Source organism: Perissodus microlepis, chromosome 7 (assembly GCF_051167445.1).
Source record: "Perissodus microlepis isolate ML-2025 ecotype Zambia chromosome 7, ASM5116744v1, whole genome shotgun sequence".
Lineage (NCBI taxonomy): Eukaryota > Metazoa > Chordata > Actinopteri > Cichliformes > Cichlidae > Perissodus > Perissodus microlepis.
The window spans coordinates 61,255,272-61,279,050 of record NC_140467.1 but is presented as its reverse complement, the minus strand read 5'-3'; the positions used below and the strand labels follow the sequence as shown (position 1 = coordinate 61,279,050).

At 41.9% G+C, this 23,779-nt stretch overlaps 1 protein-coding gene across 2 annotated transcripts in view; it reads left to right on the top strand.

The window, feature by feature from the left end:
• lsp1a (lymphocyte specific protein 1 a) overlaps window positions 1-23,779 on the top strand; it is a 49,176-nt gene that overhangs the window by 1,644 nt on the left and 23,753 nt on the right. The window contains exons 1-3 of one of the 2 annotated variants that reach the window (XM_084936416.1): window positions 7,079-7,145; window positions 7,347-7,451; window positions 22,172-22,318. In XM_084936416.1, the coding sequence (XP_084792542.1) occupies window positions 7,393-7,451; window positions 22,172-22,318 (206 nt within the window). In that variant the 5' untranslated portion in view covers window positions 7,079-7,145; window positions 7,347-7,392. Of the gene's footprint in view, window positions 1-7,078; window positions 7,146-7,346; window positions 7,452-22,171; window positions 22,319-23,779 lie in introns of those variants that run through there. The other variant, XM_084936414.1, reaches the window with a different exon arrangement.

Here is a 23,779-nt window from a genome sequence, read left to right as displayed (position 1 = left end):
ATCAGTAGACTAATTCTGGAACAATCAACTCCGGGTTCTCTCAGGGAACTCATTGCTGCTCCCAGTCCAACAAGACATGCTTGTTAGATTCATCGTTGATCTAAATTTGCTGTAGGTGTGAATGATTCTGTCTCTCTGTTAGTCTTGTGATAGACTGGCGACTTGTCCACGTTTGTGGGTGGATGGCTACAACATCCAGAAATCTATGCACTCAAACCTCCCAGCACATTTTTTTTTAGTGGGTGTTGATTGTTTTGTTTGTAAAATTTTCGACTCCAACTGGAAAATAAAAGAAAAATTGAACCCACTGAAGTTCAAAAGGCCTCACATGTTGAATTTACAACCTGAAAAATATGACATCTCACTTATATGAAATCCAGTGCTTCCCGATTGCTGTTCTCAAATTACTTATGATTGAATTCCCGTGTTAAACTCATCTGTCAAGGAGAGCCTGGGGTTGATAGGTTTTTTTGGTGTCAGGTGAGGAGATCTCAGATTCGCTGCCTAGCCCTGAGTGGGAGGTGATGAGAGCAGCTCTGGCACCGGATAGCAGAGTGGTAGGAACACATTCTGGGTCGCAGGTTAACACTCCCTGATCTGGCACAACCCCTGCAACTATTGGATCAACACATCTCTCCAGTTCTCTCAGAAAGAAGAGAGTTGGCAGATCTGGTTGATCGAGCTGTTCTTTTATTCCGAGGACCTGGAGATTTAATCCTGCTTCTGCGGAAAAAAAGCAGATTTTTTTTTTTTTATCTCACAGCCCAAAAAATCTGCAGGATTTGTAGTACTTTTTGAAAAAATAACTAATTGTTTTGGCAGAGCGAGCTGTATTATATTATTTATGTTAGAAATGACTATTTTGCTCATCTGCTTCTGAAATGTTAAACATTTACCCTGCTTTCAGTCAGTCATGTTCAATTAAGAGAGGTCGATAAGGGTATACAGCTCTGCTTGTATCTTGGTTGCCTGCTGCTAGTTCGCTTTGACAAATATGCTGTCTAGAAAAGCCGAGTAACATTAGACAAACACAAAAACTTACATTTGTTACAATTAAATATTAAGACGTGAGAGGGACACACATTACAGGAGATTTTCAGGAGAAATTGCAGGTTTTATTGTGGAAATTCAGAATGGGTAGACACACTGTTGCCATTAAATGTGGACGTTCAAATGTTCAAACTAGTTCCTTTTGGGAACAACACAACAAAAATTACATCTGTCCTTTTCCCTTAAATATTTCTGTAAAATTACTTTCATAATGAAAATCTTAAAAGAGTAAGCCAACAAGCCATGAGTTTACCTTTGCAAATCCAGCTGTTAGAACTGCTTCTGATACTGAATCCAGGTGTGACATCTGAAAGATATTTTACCTCTAGAGTGTAAATCTAAATGGACCAATGGCAGGTCGTTACCTGGCAGAACCAGATAACCTTCAGAAATACGGAACAGAACAGCACAGCTCAGATTTGTTTGCTTTGAGCTGAAAGTGAACCAACACAGAGAGAGGGCTGTGTCTCTGCTGATGGATGGAAGTGTTTGTTCTCCAGCGAGGAAGGTAGAGGCAATAAAACACAGCTTCCTGTGTCTGTGAGCGGCTTTGTACAATATTATATATAAGATCTTCAGCTGTACACTTTCAGCGTGGTATGCTGATGGTAAATTTTAATTTAATAATGTAAATATCAGTCTGATTTTAAAAAATGCACAAGAAGTAATATCACCAATTTGCATGTGCAATCTAGTCCATATTAATCATAAAATAGATTTAGATTTTTATTGAAATTTATATTTTTGCATGACTTATTGTGTCTGAAAAACAATCAAATAGGAGATATACAGTAGGAATGGACAACCTCTCCTGAGGTGATCCACCTTTAAAAAGCTGCAATACAAGCTTCCAAAATATGTTTAAAAGAAAAAATGTGAGCTGCTTTGCTTCTTTTGTGGTCCCCCTGTGTAGACGACAAAGATGATGATGTTCTCAGACTTGAATTACACTCCATGGCCTGTTCATTAGACACACCTTTTGATAGTACTAGTCCAGAACCCCTTGTTCCTTCAGAACTGCCTTAATTCTTTGTGGCACAGATTCAGCAAGGTGCTGGAAATGTTCCTCAGAGATTTTGGTCTATTTTGATATGATAGCATAGCACTTTGCTGCCGATTTGATGCACATCCATGATGTTAATCTCCCATTCCATCACATACCAAAGGCGCTCTATTAGGTTGAAACCACACCCCCGGTGGTCTGAACTGTTGATACAAGGCAGGGTGCATCCATGCTTTCATGTTGTTTACACCAAATTCTGACTCTACCATCTGAATGTTGCTGCAGAAATCGAAATGTCATCAACCCACTGAGTTTTTCTCCAGTCTTCTATTAGCCAGTTTTGGTGAGCCTCTAACTCTAGCCTTAGATTCCTGTTCTTACCTGACATGTGTGGAACCTTGTCTGGTCTTCTGCTGCTGTAGCCTGGACCTGGTGTGGTTTTCTGCCGCTGTAGCATGCACCTGGTCTGGTGTGGTCTTCTGCTGCTGTAGCATGCACCTGGTCTGGTGTGGTCTTCTGCCGCTGTAGCATGCACCTGGTCTGGTCCGGTCTTCTGCCGCTGTAGCATGCACCTGGTCTGGTCCGGTCTTCTGCCGCTGTAGCATGCACCTGGTCTGGTCCGGTCTTCTGCCGCTGTAGCATGCAACATGTGTGTTCAGAGATGTTCTTCTGCATCTTCTTCATTGTTATGAGTGTTCGCGCTACTGTTCCCTTACTATTGGCTTGACGCAGTCTAGCCATTCTCCTCTGCCATCGAGACCCACCCAGAAGTGGTTGTGTGATCAGATCAGCAGTTTCTTAAATACTCAGACCAGCCTTTCTGGCACCAACAACCATTCCTAAGTCTCTTAAATCATGTTTCAACCACAATTTTTGCTCTGCTTGAACTTCAGTTGTTGATTTTTGTCTGTCCGCTTGTATAAAGCCATTGAGTTGCTGGCATGTGATTAGCAGATTTACATATCTGCATTAACAACAATTTCTACAGTGTTTAACAGTTTCGGCTGGTGATTGTACTTATTACAGCTCAAGCTAAGCTGTTTTCCTAATGCTCCTCCTTCTGATAGTGGAATTTTCACGGCATATCAGTCTTAAAGCACTTCTTAAAATGTTGGATAATTGAAATAGCAAAGAGATGTGATAAATGTGACAATCAACTGTCACATGAATGCTATTCTCATAATGTTTGTTGGAGAAAGTCTATTTTACTGTGGAGAACAAATGTCTGACTCACAGCTGGATGTCCCCACTCATGTAAATCATCCACATGAGCTTCATTTACTTCTACAGAAACCACAAAAGTTCAGCCCTGGCATCCTGCTGTGAAACGAAACACTTCGGGCCTCATGCAAGTTTTTTTTTTTTTTTTCCTCTTTCTCCAGCAATGAAACGGGAAAGATTAGAAATCTACCAACATGCTGCTCCACCGCAGGGAGAATTAATCTACAGCTCTTACCACAGAACATCACTCCAGAGTCCAACACTAACATGCTTGTAGAGAGAACATGAATTCTGACTGAAACTGATGGGGAAATTCACTGCGTCATGTTGAGAAACACTCGAACACTTCACCACAGTTTATTAATGGCTCTACTTCTTCCAGTAAGCTCTTGTGTTGAATCAGTTCCACAGCAACAGTTGGACTAATACATTCTGTGGATGTAAATTATGCGCTCAGAGTTCTAATAAACATAATATATAAAAGATGAAGGTAACCACTCTAATGCCACAGATTGTTTGAAGTCTGTTATGAAGTTTTGAGATTTTACCTTCATCTGTTTAGCGTCTAGAGACTGAATGTAATGAATGAAGCCTGTTTCCCTCCTACAGTAACAACTTTATTGGCTACAATGGACCAATGAGGTTGGTTTCAGTAAACCTTGAAACTACCCAATGAGACCTTAAACTATACTGGATGTAAAAGACGCACCCCACAACTCCCTGTGTTGGCACGAGTGTCGGTTTAAAAAATTGAGTCATCACCTTAACTTGAAGCACAAACAAAATCCAAATAGATGAATCGTTAAAATAAGAAAATAAAAATAAAAAATTGAGATGTAATCTTGCTTTTTTTTTTTCTCATAGCCTAAAAAACCAGGGCTTCCTGTACTGAATTAGACTTTTTGAAAAAAAGAATTAAAACTAATTAAAGCACATTAATCATAGAGCTGTTATAAAGTGGAAAACTATCCATAGAGGCTCAAAAAAATTTGTACTGGGCATTTTAAAATGGCACAGTGTACAGAGAAAGACTCTTTGAGGCAGCTTCAGGTGGCAGTTATAAGTGCAGTTTTAGCACTTGGAGGATTTAGTATTTGGAGCCAGTTTACTGAGAGCATTAATCAAGGTTAATGAAGCACTGTCTTCTCATGCATTTCTTATGGAGACCAGAGGATGTACACACAGTTTCTCAAAGAAAAAAAAAAAACTGGCCTTTTTTCTTCTTTAAATTTTTTTCAAGGCTTTGGGTTTCAAGTCTCAGTAAGTTGGCAAAAAACTGATCTGTTTTTCTGGGGGGGTTGTTTTGTTTTACAGTGTGCGAGTGTCAAGGTTGTTCAGTTCAGTCACTTCTCTGCTCAGTTTTGAGCTTGAGCACGAAGGGGGCCGCCACACCATGAATTCCCTTCCCAGAATGCCCTTTTGTTTGACGTGCCACTGAGTAAGATCTGCTTGAGCTGGTAACCGTAGCAACAGCGGTGTGTTGTAAATGTGTGAGGGTTTTGAAGAAGTGGGCAAAGACCAAAACGCAGAGTTTGTTTGTCTGAGTCTGAAGGGCACACGGCTACTAGTTCAGCCAAAGTGGACATCACAGTCCAGACGAAGGTTACAATGCCATCATTATTTCCAGAACTGGAACAGTTTTTTCCATTCAAGGGAAAAATGATTCTTTCTGTATTTTCTCTAATCATGTCTTTCGCACTGTTAATTACACAATCTTGTGGCACTGTTTCTTCTGTAGCATTAAACCAATATTTAAATGAGCGCAGTAGATTTAAATCTGCAACGATTTAAAATTAAAATAAAGTATTGACAGTATGTGTTAAAGTTCATGAAACCTCTGTATCCTGTCAGCAATGAACAGTAGTTTGAGAAAACCTTTTTCTGAGTAAAGGGCTTTTTAATTAAAAAGGCTTTTTTTTTTTTTTTTTTTTATTGCTGAGTTGAAAGTACACTTGGAACAATCAGCTGTATAGCTGTCTGCAACTGAGGGTCTCATGCACCCACATTCTTTCTTGCCATCCACATTCATCTCATCGCTCGTAGTGATTCTCCTTTAAGGATCATGGATACATGTTGAAATGAAAGAGAGTAGGCACATGTAGTTTACACACAAACGTTGTGGCACAAGTTTTTTTTCTTTTTAATCCTGTGTGGCTGCTTTTACAATCAGAATTATGATCTGAATTCACTGCTGTGCCAAACACATTTTGCTTTTTGCAAGATCATAAATTCTCTATAGGCTCTTTATGTATTAAATTCTATTTGTTATTTTAGGTATTACATTATTTGTGGTATACAGTATGAAAATGTCTAAGAAAGGCCAGGCAGGGAGGGGTGGGGGGTGGGGGGGGATAGGAGATGATGATATTAAAAGCATAGAGTACGAACAGAAATGCACAATATTTTGGCAACTGCCGCACGTGTAAGAAAAACAAACATACAGCACCTAGAATACAAAAATTAGAAAATGCACAGGCACATAAGTTAAGTTCTTGTCGTGTGTGTGTGTGTGTGTGTGTGTGTGTGTGTGTGTTAATGAGAGAGAGAGAGTGTGTGTCTTGATCTCAAAATGTGGAAAGCCACAATAACGCCCCCCCAGGAGCCAGAGGCAGAAGAGATGTCTCCAGGAGAACCAGGCCATCCAGGGACCCTAAGAGTACTGAAGTCTCACTCACTCTCACACACACACACACACCAGGTATTTTGTAGAGGGCACAGCAGTCGTGGCAGTTACACATTTCAACTTTTTTCTCAAAATAAATTTTTGACTTTAATCTCAAAATTTCAACTTTATTCTTGAAATGACAAACAAATAATTTTCTTTTTCTTAAAGTGGCCCTAATACTCTGTACCTGTGAGACCAGGGAGCTGCAACTTAGAGGATCATAACAGTCATGGTTAACAGATTGACAGCTTTCAGTGTAGACTTAAATTAACAGACAATAAACCACCCGTGGTATTTAAAAGGTGGATGTTCCCCATTCCTCAGCAGACTCTACCATGACCCCTCCACAGGTCCTGTGACTGTGAAGAACTGATCCACTCCAGGGCGGGAATCCACATCAGTTCCAAGATGAATCGTCTGAAGCCAAAACACTTTTTCTTTTTTCCCTACATTGTAAAGAAGTTTATTTCTGCAGTGAAGTTGGACATTTTAAAACTAGAGTTTATTGAGATTGACTCTTTTTTTGGAGTTGGCCTCAAGTGGCAGCTCATGAAACTGCAACACTGCAAGTTACCTCTTTGTAATACCAGAGAATATCACATTTTGTGCACGCCATCCAGCCTCATCACCTTTCTGCAGAATAGAGTTTCCTGCTTTAGTGCTGGTGGACAAAAGTCACTAGAACATTCAAGTATAGTATGTAAACCAAACAAAACTCCTTGCATCCATAGGATAAGCTGTATTTGTCTCCAATATCAGTACTTTTGTGTACACTTTTTATTATATTCCATGTTTTCTTCTGTGCTAAAGTGCTGTTATGGCATTTGGAGGGGGATTGAAATGTTGGGGGGGAGTTGAGGATGTTTCAGTAGTGAATATTTTGGGGGGGCTGATGGTGGGGTGTTGAGGGTATCATCTTTCATACCCCCTCGGGGGAGACCACATGACCCAGAATAACAGGGAAAGGCAGCGAAGAAAGAGACGAAAAAGAGAGATGTTGGGCCCTGCTGCTCTGAGCTCTTCAATGAAAACCACATGTAGGACAGAGGAAGGGGGGGTGAGGTGTGTGTGTGTGTGTGGGAGGGGGGGGGGGGGGGAGTGTAATGACTAAAAACCCAGCCTCTGAGAAAGAGAGAGAGATAGAGGAGGGAGTCCCTCTGAGCCTTGCTGACATTCCCAACCAGCACTGCAGGGGAGAGCACTGTGGTGAGATTTACAACAATAAGACAGTGTGTGTGTGAGAAGAGTCTTTAACAGTGTATCACACACGCTCTCTCTCTCTCACTCATTCTGAGCTCTGGGCTTTGATACGGCTGCAGGACAGACAGCTGCCTTCACTGTCGATTTGGAACAAGAGGAGAAAGCTAATCTCAGCGGCCGGTGTGGTCTGTTTTATTTCTACCACAGGGAGAAAAGATTTCCAAGCAGCAGAAGAAGAAAAAGAAGCGAAAGCATGTCCAACGCTCTGGTGAGGAGAAACTCCAGCAAACAGGGTTTACAAAACCTGATGAGGTATGTGGTCGATCCGTTTTTCCGTTCGTGTTGCGGGTTCCTGTTTGTTTCACAGAGAAAGAATCGGGTTAATATTTAAACACCACACAAACACACACTCACATTTCACACACTCCTCAGTTCTTCAATCTTTTTCTGCTTCAGTCAATAAACAGGACGTGAGGTTTTCCCCTAAAGCTCTGGAGCATGACTGAAGGGGAAACCTCACTGTTTCATATCAGCACATCAAGATAAAGAGTGTGTGTGTTTGTGCTGTAAACATAATGGGAACAGTGGGATTACTGGGAGTGTTTTGGGTCATGCAGGGTTTTGGGGGGATTTAGGGATTTTGAATCGCCTTACCTCTTTTCAGTGTACCTAAAAAGAACAAAGGAATCATATTAAAATCTACTTTGTACTCTATTATTTTCTATTAAAAACACACTTAAAAGGAAATGTAAGACTGTAAAGTGTGGAGGTTTGAGGCGAGCCCCACGCCCAGGGCTTCTCTGTTTCACCAAGAAGGGAAGTGGTGTCAGTGACCAATGTCAGAGTTGAAAGGTCACCTGAGTCAGTCTTTTGTTTTCTGGGCTCGTATGGGTGGCAGCACGTCATGTCTATTGGGAAGGATTTTGTTTTTCATCCTGTGTGAGGTTCCAGTGTGACTGTGGTTTTTAACAGAGATGATAATGCACGCTCACATGCTGAGGTACTTACGCGGTAGAGGGAGGATGTTTTATCTGTTTTATCCCTCATAGACATAAATTATTGGCTGACTTGGCTTTCAGTTTTGCCACATCTGTACAGATGAGTTTTAAAACAGACAGTTTGAATTAAATAGGAGGTAACATCCTTCAGAGCAGTTGGTGCACCACGGAAGCTGCGAGGGAAACCAAAGTAAAGACAAAACTTTACATCATCCAAAACAGTCTCTGCAGTGACTCAAGATAAAGTCAGTCATGACCCATATTATTGAGTGTTAGCTCAGTCCATAGAGGTATCCTCTCAAGCAAATTTGAGATCCAGCTCTTTCATGCCATGTTTTATATTCACATTTAGGTGGATTTGTTTTAATCTTGATCTTTTCAGCGTAACCTGTAAGCATGTGTGACTCTTAACTTTGAGACTGTGTCACTCTGGGATAACAGTATTGCCCAACTAATGAATTCCCAGTGGAGATTATGCATGTTGCATCTGTTTGGGTCCACTGTGATCTGGATTGGGTTTACAATCCTTGCATGTATTGATGACTTTCCTCAGGTCTCTAGTTTTTGAACTCCATCTGTGAACGCTGGAGTTTGAGTAGGTGTTTCTGTGTTCTAAAAGTCCCAGTTGTGTTTGTTGAAGTCGTGTAAGGAAATGCATCATATGCTTGACAAATGTCTGAACTCATCTCTCTATTTGGAGACTTTCCATTGACTCAAAGTTTCTCCACAGAGAACTGATGCATGTATTTGTCATAGACTGTCCTGACATTACTGAGTTATTCACTTACGAGCGTTCGTGGTGTCTCGGCGACTCTAGAGGTGTCGTAATCAGGGGGCTCAGAGTAAACCTCTGAGTCACAGTGAGAACGGTATTCAGGCTTTGTTTATGCACAGATAACAGCTGGAGGAGGCAGTGTGTCACTCTGATTCAGTCCACTTAGCAGATGTTCTCAGTCTGGGGAGCTGACAGAAGCAATGATGTAATACCAGAAAGACTGCACAGCTCAAAATTGAAGGTGCAGTGATTCACTTGGCATTTTTGTGTCTTTTGTTATCAAACAGGTCAGTTTCATCCAGACTGTTTAGACATTTCTTGAGTTTTTACACCAGTGTCTTCCTCCAGATACAAATGTGTTCTCCTGTTATTTGATCTATAATCATTTCAGAGATTCCCACATATGTTTTAGGAATTTATTAACATTCAAGTGACTTAAAGTGAGTCAATTTATTCATGGAAAACATTAACTGATTAGCTTAGATCAACTTAACATTAGTTGGCAACAATCTGAATCAATCTTTTGTTTTGTAGATAGGTAACACTCACAGACTGTATATTAAAGATGGATGCAGAACATGACATCAGCCGTTGTTTTGTGGAGTCATTTTTAACTTGAGCATCTTGGTCATATTAAAAATGGGATGGATGTGACGAGGAAAGTGTGCGACTGAGAAAATGAACGCACTCCACACTGATTGGCTGACTCACTGGTCATTGGCCAATGAGCTTACTCGTGATAATCTCTTTTTGACTGTGATCATAAATTTCATAACAAATTTATTATCAAATAACTAACTTAAATTGAAGTATCTATTGACGACAGTTTTTTCATGAACTTCAGCACAACCAGAAGAGTCTCCCCCTCTGATCATTAAAGATAAATCAAAGTTCTTCCCTTTTAAAATCTGATAGCAACATCTTTTGTACAGTCTGTGTGTGCACCTTCAGTCAGCACAGGGGTGGAGCGCTTGTTTATGCAAACATTTTACTTTTGTGCCCTCTTAAAATTCTCTCTTAAACAGAAGAATCTAAAAACATGAAACTTCTGGGACAGTTTATTCAAAAATCTGCCATGCACAATTTGGAAACTGATGTTACATTGCCAAGAATGAAGCAACCAGGCCTCCCTCCATCCATTTTCTTAAACTTCTGTCCAACTCAGAAGCTTAAGAAAAGCTTCTGAGCATGAGCTATCGCATAACAAGGAATAGTCTTTATAGTGTTTTCCATGTTTGTCAGCCTCCCTGGGAAAGTCTATGCCAGGGTGCTGGAAAGGAGAGTTCGTCCGCTAGTCGAACCTCGGATACAGGAGGAACAATGCGGTTTTCGTCCTGGTCGCAGAACACTGGACCAGCTCTTTATCCTCTCGAGGATACTTGAGGGTGCATGGGAGTTTGCCCAACCAGTCTACATGTGTTTTGTGGACTTGGAGAAGGCATTTGACCGTGTCCCTCGGGGTGTCCTGTGGGAGGTGTTGCGGGAGTATGGGGTGTCTGGCCTATTGCTACGGGCCATTCGATCCCTATACAACCGTTGCAAGAGCTTGGTTCGCATTGCCGGCAATAAGTCGGACTCGTTCCCGGTGGGTGATGGGCTCCGCCAGGGCTGCCCTTTGTCACCGGTTCTGTTCATAATTTTTATGGACAGGATTTCTAGGCGCAGCCAAGTGGCGGAGGGCTTTCGCTTTGGTGGCCTCAGAATCTCATCTCTGCTTTTTCCGGATGATGTGGTTCTGTTGGCTTCATTGGGAGGGGGCCTCCAGCTCGCACTGGAACGGTTCACAGCCGAGTGTGAAGCAGTGGGAATGAGGATCAGCACCTCCAAATCTGAGGCCGGAAAAGGGTGGAGTGCCCACTCCGGGTCGGGGATGAGTTCCTGCCCCAAGTGGAGGAGTTCAAGTATCTCGGGGTCTTGTTCGCGAGTGATGGGAGAAGGGAGCCGGAGATCGACAGACGGATTGGGGCTGCAGCTGCAGTAATGCAGACGCTGCACCGGTCCGTCGTGGTGAAGAGGGAGCTGAGTGTAAAAGCGAAGCTCTCAATTTACCGGTCGATCTACGTCCCTACCCTCACCTATGGCCACGAGCTGTGGGTAGTGACCGAAAGAACGAGATCGCGGATACAAGCGGCAGAAATGAGCTTCCTCTGAAGGGTGGCTGGCCTCTCCCTTAGAGATAGGGTGAGAAGTTCGGCCATCCGGGAGGGGCTCGGAGTAGAGCCGCTGCTCCTCCACATCGAAAGGAGCCAGCTGAGGTGGTTCGGGCATCTGACAAGGATGCCTCCTGGGCGCCTCCTAGGTGAGGTGTTCCGGGCATGTCCCACCGGGAGGAGGCCCCGGGGCAGACCCAGAACACGCTGGAGAGATTATATCTCTCGGCTGGCCTGGGAACGCCTTGGTGTTCCCCCGGATAAGCTGGAGGAGGTGGCTGGGGAGAGGGAGGTCTGGGCCTCTCTGCTTAGGCTGCTGCCCCCGCGACCCGGCCTCGGATAAAGCAGATGAAGATGGATGGATGGATGGTTATATAAAGATAAGCTTAAAACGTTTAAGTTTAAAACAAACAAAAAAAAAGTCTTTGAATGCATAGAAACAAAACTGAAACTCAATCAAAAGCATGCCAGGACTACAGGCAGTGACATCACCCAGACCAATCAGAAATGCAAGCTCTGCAGAGACTTCTCCATAATGTCCCTTTTCAGTGGCATAACACTAGATGTGTGTGATCAGAAGGTCACAACTCAAAGAAAAGGTTTAATCTTAAAAATACCTGTGTAAGCACGTAACATAGCTTAAAGGAACAACCGATCGGCGTGAGGGGAAAACATTGTCGATGCCACGTGAGCAAACCTCTGAAATATTTTAGCTTTTCTCCTCCACCTGAGCAGGATTGGTGTATCTGACAAGCTTACACTGTTTACTAGATACAAATATTATTTCACGATAGATCTCAACAGGAACACAAACACAGAATATGTCATCAGTGTGAGCTCAAATCATTGCATCGGGTCGAGGCAGGCAGTTGATCTGTTTTTAATCAGCTCTGCGTGGGAGACAAACACTGCCCTCCTCCTGCCAGCTTGGTGGGGCCTGGCTCAGCCCGCAGCAGTGATGTCACCCAGGAGGCATACCTGCCTCAAAACAGCCTGAGTGCTGCGACCTCTGACCTTCGAATCCCCCACACATGGGTGGGTTTCCTGAGTGTTTATGGTGCAGGGAGATGGAGCGAAGAATGTTTGGGGGGAGTGGGAGTGGCGTAAGCTGCTGAGTGATGGGGGCCCTGAACTCTCCCTCCCTCTGCAGGTTGTCCTCATTAAAGGGATGGAGGGAATGTAAACACAGCAGGGCTTCCTGTTTCCAGGGGTCGTATCTCTGAGAACAGATGACAGGTTTTTATCTCTCTCACTTCAGTAAACATCGAATGATAGCCTAAAAACCCAGGAACCAAAAACGTTCCTGCTATCGTCCCTCACACATACACAACATCTGTTTTTTCAGCTTATAAACTGCACCCATTATTGTGAATTTAAATTTGTTAGGAGCCATTTGTAGCATCACCTAGGTTTTAGTTCCCTTGGATGTTCAATATATCAATGCCGTCTTTTGACGAGAACTATACCTGAAAGTAGCAGAGAGTTGTCTGTTTTTAGATTATTACAGACTTGAAGTTTACATACTGAGCAATTTTCTGTTGGTCTAAAAGTTGAGTTATCAGAGTATGTGTGTCAAGGGTGTAAGTTAGAAGAGAACCCCTTCTAAAACGGGAAGACCATCAGAGAATGATCACCGGAACAGAAAGACATATAAAATCTGGTTAAAATAATAAAATATATATTTTATTTACAGCATAAAAATGTATCCTGATCAGGGGAAAGAATAATTAAAATAAAACTAAGCACAATAAAGGTCGATTCCGCAGTTCGCAAGCTCCGCTTCTGCTAAACACAGTGAAGCAGCGACAGTCAGCCATCCTAATGTACCATGGGTGTCTTTATACATTTTCACAACGGGACTTAACCCGCGAGGGCAGAGCTCTAAACTCCGCCCGCCGCTGCTCCGGGCCTGAAGGGTTTTAGCTGGCGTCTTGCTGCCACCTGGACGAAGTCTGCCATCGATGGACCAAAGGCCCTCTCCCCTTCTCCTGCGACTGCAGCCGTGCCCTGCCGCCAGTTACCGCTCTGTGGTTCGCGCTACCTTCGGCTGCGTCCTTTCCCACAGCCACCTCCTGTGGCTGCGCCTGCCACCACCTACTCCATGGCCAGGCCCTCTTATTGGCCGCTGCCAACAAGGGAGGCCTGATTGATTGCTGTCCCCTGTGCCCTCCAGGTGTGTCTAATTAGGGAAAGCAGGGGGCGGAGTCTCTCCAGGAGAAGATCCAATAAATACAATGCAACACTAAAATACACTCAACATTAAAATATAAAAAAGCATTCAACACTAGATAAGAAATCTTCCCCGGATGACGTGTATTATTTATATTATTGCCATGTATTATTGTAGGGTCTTAACCTTACAGTATAAAGCACCTTGAAGTAACTGTTGTTGTGATTTGGTGCTACATGCCAGTGGATGGTGAACTTTTACACGTGGAGCCATGGGCTTCATTTTTATTTTACTGTTAGCAGTAAAATAAGTTCACGGTCACACATGTATGCAGTAAAAGCATCACATGTGTTAAATTTCATGTTAAATTCCATGGAAAATGTTAGAAAAGTTCCATTTAAGGTAGACACAGAGAATAACCTTTTAATTTCTCAGGATAAATCTTGTAATTTTGAGACATGAATCACTCAAGTAATTTGAACTTTGTTAAAAGTCCACCCTGACATTTTCACATGGCAAAAGCTTTCCCAGCTTCTCTGTTCTCAGGCCACTCACCTCTCCGCCTTTGCTTTTTTGTTTTCTGCCTCTTTAATGTAAAATAAAGGTTTGGATGCAATCGGATACACAGTTTGTGTTTGTTTGTTTGGGGATAGATGGTCTTGCTGGGTTCCGGATTTGTTTGGATTCTCATGGAGCGATCGCACAAGATTCTGTTTTCCTCTTTTGCTGCGTCCCTGAGTTCTTTTAATTTTCCATTGATCCACATTTATAGAATAGTTTGAGGTCTGTAATGACAAACTTTTGCTTGAAGTTACTTTTTTGGGTTACATTTTACTGGCAGGAGCTTTCTCACTCGCCCTCTCCGTTAAAGCCTGTGTGCAAACAAACCTGCAGGATTCCCAGACTTCGGGCATAAGTGGTCTGTTTGTGCTCTGCATGGGGGGGTTTGGACACCCAGAGATCCAGCCATAACATGGTGATTACTGTCTCTGGGGATGTTGCTGGAGTTCTAATCGAGACTATTTGTGTCTGACTGCAGGATGATTTGTTCCACTTTTTTACTGCAATGCAGAAATATATCTTCTCTTATCTCTTTGCTTTATTTTCAGTTGGCATTTATTCTGTCATCACTAACTAAGAAACTAATTAAAATGAATGAAACAAAGAAGAGAGAAAGCACTTACCTTACAAAACACTGTGCAGAATCTCAATTATTCAGAAGTGCTTTTGAAGCTGCCGGTCTGTCTGTAGATTTCTTCATATTTAAAATGATCATTTGTTTTGAACTAAAGAAACACCTGCAGGTCCAGGTGTCTTTGACTGAACCTTTTCTGAATGAAAAGATGCCAGAATAGAGCTGAGGACATTTGAATCACTTGAATCAGGACATGGCGGCTCTGTTTCTAGTTCGAAAGAGATCTGGCAGCTCTAGCCTGTTTAATATTCTCCGCCAGGGACAGTGAGTGTCATAGGTTTATTGATTCAAGAGCCCCAGGCTGGAACAGAAATATTTAGGCACATTTTCCTTGTCAAAAATGTTTGAGCCGTTGTCAGGGTGAGGAACAAGAGGCACATGCGCTTCAGATGCTGGAATCCTCCATTTAAATGCACAAAGAAGCATAAAGTTTATTTCCTTGGTTTCCTCTCTTTCCCTGGACACAGTTCTAGAAATAAATTCAGTACAACCCCTTTTATGGGTACCAGGTAATGATGCAAGGTTTTGGAATGGAATTAATACAAATAACACACTACAGAGTCTACTGGCATGCTATTGCCCCTGTAGTTGGCCATAAGCAAAACATCATGGTAACATTCTGATGTTGAACAGGGGCAATGATTACTGTGTTTGCATGCTATAAATTTAGTGCAGCTGTGGCTTATGGTTTGCAGGATTTAGGTCCTGATTTAAGCACCGATTTAATGGTAAAATTAAGAATTTAATGATGTTGCTGGATGAAAAAATAAGAGGATCACCAGTTTATCCAAAGTTGAATGTGAATGCGTAAAAGTTTGAGGGCAAACTGGTAACTGTTGTTCATCTCTGAGAGCCCTTTAATGTATATAATTCAGTTCCTAGTCGCTGAAGACTTATTAAGACATTTGCCAATATGTTGAAGTTCTCACCTGCTGATGCCACTGCAGGAAAAAGTTTGGATCATCACATCAATTTTATTGTTTGGAGAAAATAAAAAATAAATTCTTGTTGGAGTTCTTGCACTCCAACAAGGCAGATGGCCGGCTGTAATATTGTTGAGGCTTTAATTAAACACTTGTTTCGTTAAAGTCACAATATTGTTTAAAATTGTCCATCAAGCAGGAACTCACTGTGTGAAAGTTGATGGGTGCAGCTGAAACTGGATTACTGTTGTGCCCCAAGGCTCTGTGCTGGGACCACTATCAGTTTCAGTGTTGGGATCGTTAATCAAAAAGTGTTACGCATTAATCAGTACTTTTTTTTTTTTTTTTTTTTTTTTAAAGTAATGCAGTACACCAAAGAAAGTACTTTGTTACCTTATTTTCTTGTTTCTCTTTAAAATGACCTGAAATGTCACATAATTACCAGTTAAGAATAAACACCTGTGGGTACGGTTCCACTCACAACTTTCCCTAATGAGTATACAGGATATCTTTCTTTGAAGGCACAAAGCAAAGTTAAAAATCAACACAAAGCAATTCCTGCAGTAATCACGTTACAGGTACAATCCGTAGCATAAACAGAGTGTTCCAGTGTTGATGTTAAATGTGTTGAAAATATTAATTTTAAGCAATCAGTTTTAATAAAACAGAAATGTTTAACATGATGTCAGTGAATTTGGAGTCGACTTAGAGGAAACGTCACGTAGATGCAAATGTTAGTTAAGCCAGATGTCACTGTTATGTTTGGTTTTAGTCCACAGTTGCGCAAACTTGGGCTTGTTTTTCACTAGTAGTCCATTTCTCAGACCTCTGAATGAATAGATCATCTCTAAAATCATCTGTTTTCTTTCCTATGAAACCGTTGATTGCCCAACCAAAGAATTTGTTCTGACACGAGCACACACTAAGTGACTGAGACACTGTAGCATTAGCGCCCTGTCTCTTGCATAGAAACAAAGGGAAAAGAACACTGATACGTATTTATTGTAAAGATAAATTCTAAACTCTTTTATCACCACTTTTCTAATATATTTGATACTTATGTTTGAAATAACGATTTGCTTGATTGATACAATTTCATGCATGTCATAATTTTTTTTATTTTTATTTTATTAGTGTGTCTATTAGTGTCATCTTGTCTGTATGCATGCACAGAGTATGTAATGCTGATGTCCTGGAGTTTGCTAACCTCGTTAGGACTTCCCTGATGAAACAAATATTTGAAGGTCAGGTTAAGCTGCAGAATCTGTGCTGAGAGGTTTTCTGTGTGACATGCAATCATTATTTCGGACAACACTGTTTGTTTTTATAAATGTACCGAAACATTTTTAAGAACAGGTATGAGGTTGAGCTATAAATGCAGACTTGGCAATAATTTCAGGGGTTAAATCATAATACAGTGGAACCCCGACTTACGAAATGAATTCGTTCCCGAGGGTCTTTCGGAAGTCGAAAATTTTCGTAAGTCGAAGCACCCATCGTGCCTTTTGAGTGACCGATAGGCTATAGGCTAATTGCTAACTGCAACAACAATACGTCGTTCAAGGGGAACAGCGAAGCGCAAGTACGAAAGCCAAGGGGGTTGTCACATGATTCGGAAGGCATTGTGGGCATTGTAGACATTCTGGGCTCAGCCAATCAGAGCCAGCGGATTTCTTTATGCGGGCATTTTGCCGTAACATGGGCAGAAATATTGCTGTTAAGTACCTTCGTAACTTGAATTTTTCGTTAAATGGGGCATTCGTAAGTCGGGGTTCCACTGTATTTAAATATCTGGGGCCTCAAATATAAATAATCCGTGTTTGGACAGATGGGGGATATTTCTTCATAAATTCTGTGAAGATGAATAACACTTTGACCCTGTGGTTCTGTGATGCTCAGCTGCTTCTTCGCAGCTCGTCTGGTGACTCCCATAACTTTTTTTTTTTTTTCAAATAGGAAAATGGAAATCTTTTCTGTTGTAATTGATCCGCTGTCCTGACTTGTTTCAACATAGCCATGACCTCATCTTGCAAACGTCTTCCCATCATCCACGCCTGTCCCACGAAGCCTGGCACTCTTTCAGCCTGAGAGCAAACCATGTTATTATGTCACTGAAGCCAGTCAGCCCTGCGATGACAAAGTGTGTGCTTGCAAAAGAGCAGCGGAGGATTTAATACATTAACCTCACTTCTCCTGAGATGAATCCCTCCTTTGTTCTTGTTCCGGTGAAACATGGTCGGACAATAAAGTTAAAGCCTGGACAAGTGCAGACAGGGAGAGCATGGCAGTGTGCGGTTTAGTGACTCTGTTGGCAGGTGGCAAAGCTTTTATCTGGTTTGTGGCTTTGTGTGTCGTGTTTCTGGTTCTTTCTGCTGGTTGCTACAAATGCTGGTGATTACAAAGCTTAGGGTTTCTTTTTCTTTTATTAGATCCGCTAGCAACCGGCTGTGTCTCCAAAACACAAGAAAGCAGTTTATTCTTAAAGAAGCAGTACAGCATTTTGGGATGCGACGATTTTAAGTTTCTTTCCGTTAGAGTTGCATTGGATTAGTTTCATCCAAATGCCAACCTTTCAGCGCTGAAAGTGAAGTGTACACAGCTGCAGTTCCTCTAATGGCCACTTGAGGTTTCTCCAAAAGTGACTCAGTTTTCACAGACTACCTGTTAAAATGCCAAACTTTACAGCAGAAATACAAAAAATAAATCTGGCTGTAACTAATGCATTTAGATTTCTTGCAGCTGTAGCCAACAGCTGCCTGCTTGGTCTTGCCTCTGTCTGACCTTGTGACCTTTTTTCTGATGGTTGATCTGCCCTCGTCACTTTTCTTTTTCATTTTTCTTCAAAAATATTGAATGACCACATAAGGTGAAAGCTGGGACGGCTCCAGCCTCCCCGCTACCCTAGATTGGATAAGCGGTTAAGAAAACTGAAGCATGGATGCACAGATATTTATTATGGAAGAAAAAAGTGGAAATGCCAATATCATTGCACGCCACACACCACAAGAGCGAAGAAATAAATGTCTTAATAAAAACCTTCATGAAGCACATCTGCTGCTCTGTTTACTGTAACCACTTTCCTCACTTGAACCTGCTTTCATATGTTCCCTCTTGTTTATTTGTGTAATCTGTCAATCACACTGACCTCAAGGGCTGGAGGGCGCCCTGTCGGCCGTTATCTGAGGACAGGTTCAGGGAAGCGGCGTGCTCGGTCATGCCTGTGGTGTCAGTTTACAGAAGAGCAACACAAGACTGGAGAAAAACCTGTTTGATTCCTGCTGAGGTAGAACAAGTGCGCTGTGCTTGTTTTAATTGTCTGGAGAAACAAAACTACCCTGACAGAGTACAGAGCAACTCCAAACTGTGAGCCAGGTTTATGACCAGCACAGACCTCTGCTCTGCAGCAATGATTAAACTTTGCAAATGATTTGATTTTGATGACACAAATCATGAGAAGGAGGAAGTAAAGCTAACTGTAATCCCGGTATTTTAGAAACACTCTGATGGAGATTAATCATTTAGCCCGAATCAGTCTGAGCAGCTGCCAGGCATGACAGAATCCCACAGTGCTGACTGCAGAAAGGAAACGTAATGAGAGGACAGCGTGGTGAGTTTCACTCAAACAGTCTGCTGGGTCAAAGCTCGGCAGTTTTCAACACCCAAACTGCTGACAGCAGCAAATCAAGCAGAGCCAGGTTTTATGTGCCAACTGCTCCACTTTAGGGCTCACATAGGATTATTGAATAGTTCTTTGGCATTTGTAGGTCATTTTGGTTTATACTTGCCACAAGATATTACGCGCAGGTATTGTGCTGACAGTTTCCAAATTTTACTCAGAAACATTCCACCTGTTGGAGTTGGAAAGTCATATTATTAAGTTTAATTCTGCCGTCTTGATTATTTTCATGACCCATCCATCCACCCCAACCTCCTTTCCTCCCATGATAATGACTACAGCCACTTTTTAAAAAAAAAAAATTCAAGTCATTTTGTATGATTCACAGTTCAAAATAATCCTTGCCCATATTGTACTGGGCCTTGGTCCAGCCAGTCAGTTTGTCCTCTATCTAAAATTAGCTGTTTTAGCTCCTCCTCTTTTTAAGGCCACTATTTCTCTGTCCCTGGCACAAAAGATGACATTCCCATTCTTAATCCAAACCCAACCTAATCCCAATCTGGGATACTTGGCCCTTTATTGCACAGGAAACATAGAATCTTTGAAAAGTACCTAAGATGTGTGTGCTGAATCATATCTCCTGAACCAGCGTGCTGATGAACTCTGCTCTTATCAGCTCTGATATGTCTTCCTCCCTCAGTCAGTTTTTCATCCTTCCTGTAGGCAGGGAGTAGCAAAAGGAAATGAAAGAATGGAAAGGGGTGGAGAGGCCCGAGCATAGATGGATGTGGGTCAACAGGGTGTTTTGCTGAGGTGGCCCAGAAACTAATAGTCTGTGTGTTGAAATGGAGAAAGCGAGGGGAAGCAGTGTTTGCTTTCAATGTGCAGGTAGCAGTGGTCATTGTGTCAGGACAGTTTATTCGATGTCAGGATGACAGACGTATTAATATACTAAGATGTATACTAATATACATCAATGTGGAGTATAAAACACTTCAAAGCTATGACCTGAGCCATCAGTGTGACCACATGCCACGTCAGAGACACGATCATTCATCTGAAGTACTTGTACTAAATGCTTTTGGTGTCCACCCACCCTTGAGGAAATGATCTGTGAAAAGGTCAACCAGCCAGTTTCCAACCATGCTTTTTAGAGAGTGGGAAACACATTATTCAAGTGACCTCGTTGAGGGTGAGGAGATCTGCAGATTTTGTTGTTTCTTTGCAGTTTGCACCCATCCCAATGAGCTCTGTTCCACATTTAATTTAAGTCCCGAGGCTTGGACCAACATCCTCCTACTTCATTACCTACAGAAATTAAATGACTAACTTTGCACATTTCAGTTGCAAAGACTTTAGTAAAGCCAGAGTAGAGGAAATCTGAAGTGTTGAAGCTTCTCAGTTGGCAGGAGCAGGATATTAACATAAAGAAAACACCGAACCCAAAGCTGATCTTCATTCTGAACAGACTTTTATTCCCAGTAAACTGGAGCTGAAAACAAAGAGCAGCTTCACTTTGTTGATATAGACTAAATCTCTGAGATCTCAGGAAGAAGGACGAGTCAAAGGAGGTGACAACGCAGCTTAGACCAAACTGTGCCAAAAATAAGTCTTATCTGTAAATATCAGAGATCATGCAGCCGGTTCTCCTGCATCAATCCATTGTTTTGAAGAAAAGATGAGGGCGGAGGAGCAGATGGAGCCTTGGAGCCGTTAGCAATCTATTAGTGACACAGAAGCCAAATGTGAGCTTAGTAACTCGACACCTGAGCTCACGCAACTGTTAGTGCTCCAGATGCCTCTTCTGGGAAAGAAGCTGGATAAACACAAGACTCTCACCAATATACTTTATAATTCAAAAAAATTTAAAAATCTATTTATCTAGAAACTTGGACAAGAGTAAAAAGACACTTTATTTAAGCCCTTCAGTCTAAATTAGAAAAATCTACAGTTCTATCAAATCTGATGTCAAAACAATGGAATATAATATATGTGCCAATATAATATAAGTGCCACTGAGGAAATGGCCATACTTGTTGCCAAAAACAATGACTAATCAGGCAGATAGTTAAACGATGGTTAATCAGACACTGCAGGTAGGAGCCTGGAGAGGTAGCGAGGGCAGTAGTCACAGGTGACCACCGTTCTGCTCGTGTTTCAACCTCTATGGTTTATCACTTGGTTCCTTTTGTTTTTTTTCCAAATCATTTCACTCACTTTATATTAACTTTTCTTTAGGTGTTAATTTGTTTACTTTGCTTCATTTTGTTATTCGTTATCCTGTATGACCAGTGAGCTCATTTTTCTCTGAAAGCTGATTTGCAAATTGCTTCTTTTAATTGAAACCAACATATCTAGTGTTTGTTTTTTGTTTTTTTTTGTTTTTTTCTTCATTGTTGACCACCAAATAAACAAAGAAAACGTTGCACTTTTTTTTTCTTATGTTGCCGTTTCCGTGTGAGGCGAGGTGCTGTCTTTAAATCTCCCGACATTGGTGTAAATCAAAGCGTTGTTGCAAAGAGTGCTCGCGTTTGGCTCGCTGTCTTCTGATAAATAAAGAGCAACTGTGTTTGTAATAAATACTGTGATCTCATGTTGACATGAAGCGTAGCACGATTGTGTTTATCTGACGCGCAAACAGACGATGGTGTTTCTCATCCGAGGCCCGGCAGATGTTCTTCTGGCCTCAGAGACTCACTGTTCAGAAACCCAGGAGGCTCAAGAGACGACCGTGAGTCAGGAATCTGGGTCATGTGTGATACATGATGAAGGTTGTGACGTTTCCCAGCCTCCTCTGTTGAAAGAAGTACGCCATGTGGAGCAATACCACATGGAAAAGTACTAATTATTCCCCCAAAAAGTCTCAAAGTTATTGCAGTAATTACTGCTGGAAAAATTCACGTCTTTTGATCTGACACATTGAATAAGACTGAAAAATACAGGCAGTATTTTTGATTACTGAAGTACAAAACTGGTGTAAACATTTCAGACTGTATGTTAGGGGAAAAAAGCTAGACTCGTTTTTTTGTTTCTGTCTTTGCTCCCCGCTCATGTGCACCAAATTGTTCTGTAAATATGCTGTTTAGGGATGAATAAAATAATAGGAAATATTACAAAAGTCCCAAAGATCATGACATGGTTGGCAATGGAACGTGTTCAAACCTGCCTGCACTCTTAGTGAAATGGAGTCCTCCTTTCTTTCCAGGCTGACGGCCCAGAGGAGCATCGAGGACGCCGAGGAGGTGGAGAGGGAGCGTCGTCGGAGAGCTCGAGAGTCTTTACGCCGGAGGAACAGCGGCTCAGCGCCCGGAGAGTCATCACTGGACGGCGAGATGCCGCCAGAGGAGAACACGTGAGTACAAAAAATATTGCAGAGGCCCTTTACATCCCAAACGCTTCCTTTTAAAATATAAAGAATGTGATCTCTGGTTATGGTGTTTGTACGAAAAGCAGCCTTTTTCCGAGTAGGACATCTGGAACATGCCGGTGGGTTTTAGTTGCTGTTTTGGAATATGTGCCTCAATTGCTTATTTTTTTCTTTCTTTAAACAGTTTGCAACACGTGACTTCTTGCTCATAAGCAGCTCTGGCTCATATATAAGGGATGTAGTGTCTGTGTCCACCCCTTTTTTTTTCTATTTAGTGAAGTCTCGTTCTGAAGCTTCGAGCTGAATGTTGTCATCACTGTAACCAGACACAATGAGATAGATTTGACTGTGATTCTGAGACACACTCTTTCAATACTTGTTCATGATAGCGAAGGCCCGCACGAAATCACACCCTGCTTTATTTTTTCCTTTTTGACTCTAGTGGGTGACGTAATGTTCAAAATTTACATCATGTTGTCGTTGGTAAGACTTAAAATTCATGATTTAAGACTGCACAGGAAAGGCTTAATAAACTAAAGGGACATTGTTCCCCATAGAACATTTTTGCAGTTTGTTTTGCCACTCAGCAGTCACCTCCTGCTGGCCCTCAGAGAAAATGGAGGTTTAAAGCACTTTCTCACTGTGTTATGTTAAGGACACACATGGGCCTTCATCACGGAGCTGCAAACTGAGCTTTCAGCATTACAACAACATGACTGACTGAATATTACGCAGATGAGTTGGTGATCTTCTCCCCATATAGTGCTGGGCTTCAACAATTATTCAAGACCTGCTCAAGAAACCATATAATTACATCTCCGACCTGCCCTGCACTAAGCTCTGTTAGGTTTTATTCAAAGTTACGGAACCACTGGCGTTCTAGCCATAGTCATCTCGTAGATGAACCCTGGTGTCAGGATTTAATTTTAACAAATACAAAATAAAAGTCTGAAGCTTGAGAGTCCGTAGATTTCAGTGGATATCTAGATATCTAATTCCATTTTAAGGCCTGAATTTGCTTAGTCTGGCTATGTTCTCACTCTAAACCATGGAAGTAGGAGGAATCTAAATATGGTGGAATTCCTTCTCCATGCAGTCATGAGAACCCAGGAAGCTACTAAGTGCAAACATTATTCATTCACTCATCTCATGTCCAATGACTTCCTGAACAAGCTGCTAACTGTGTCTGCATGTTTTGTTTTTCTTTAATTTCCTGATAATGCAGTTAAAAGATTTTGTCATCACGTTTCCCAGTCATGAACCTCAAAGTTCAGCCTGTTTCTGCAGCGGTTACGCTCCCCCCGGCCTGCCTGGCTGCTTTACAGGGGTTCACAGACGTCTGGTTACATAAAACAAATGTTTCCACTGGGAAATGCCACAAACAACCTCTTCCATCCTGTCGTATTGACATGAAGACCAACACGCAGCTGCCTTCTCATTACACAA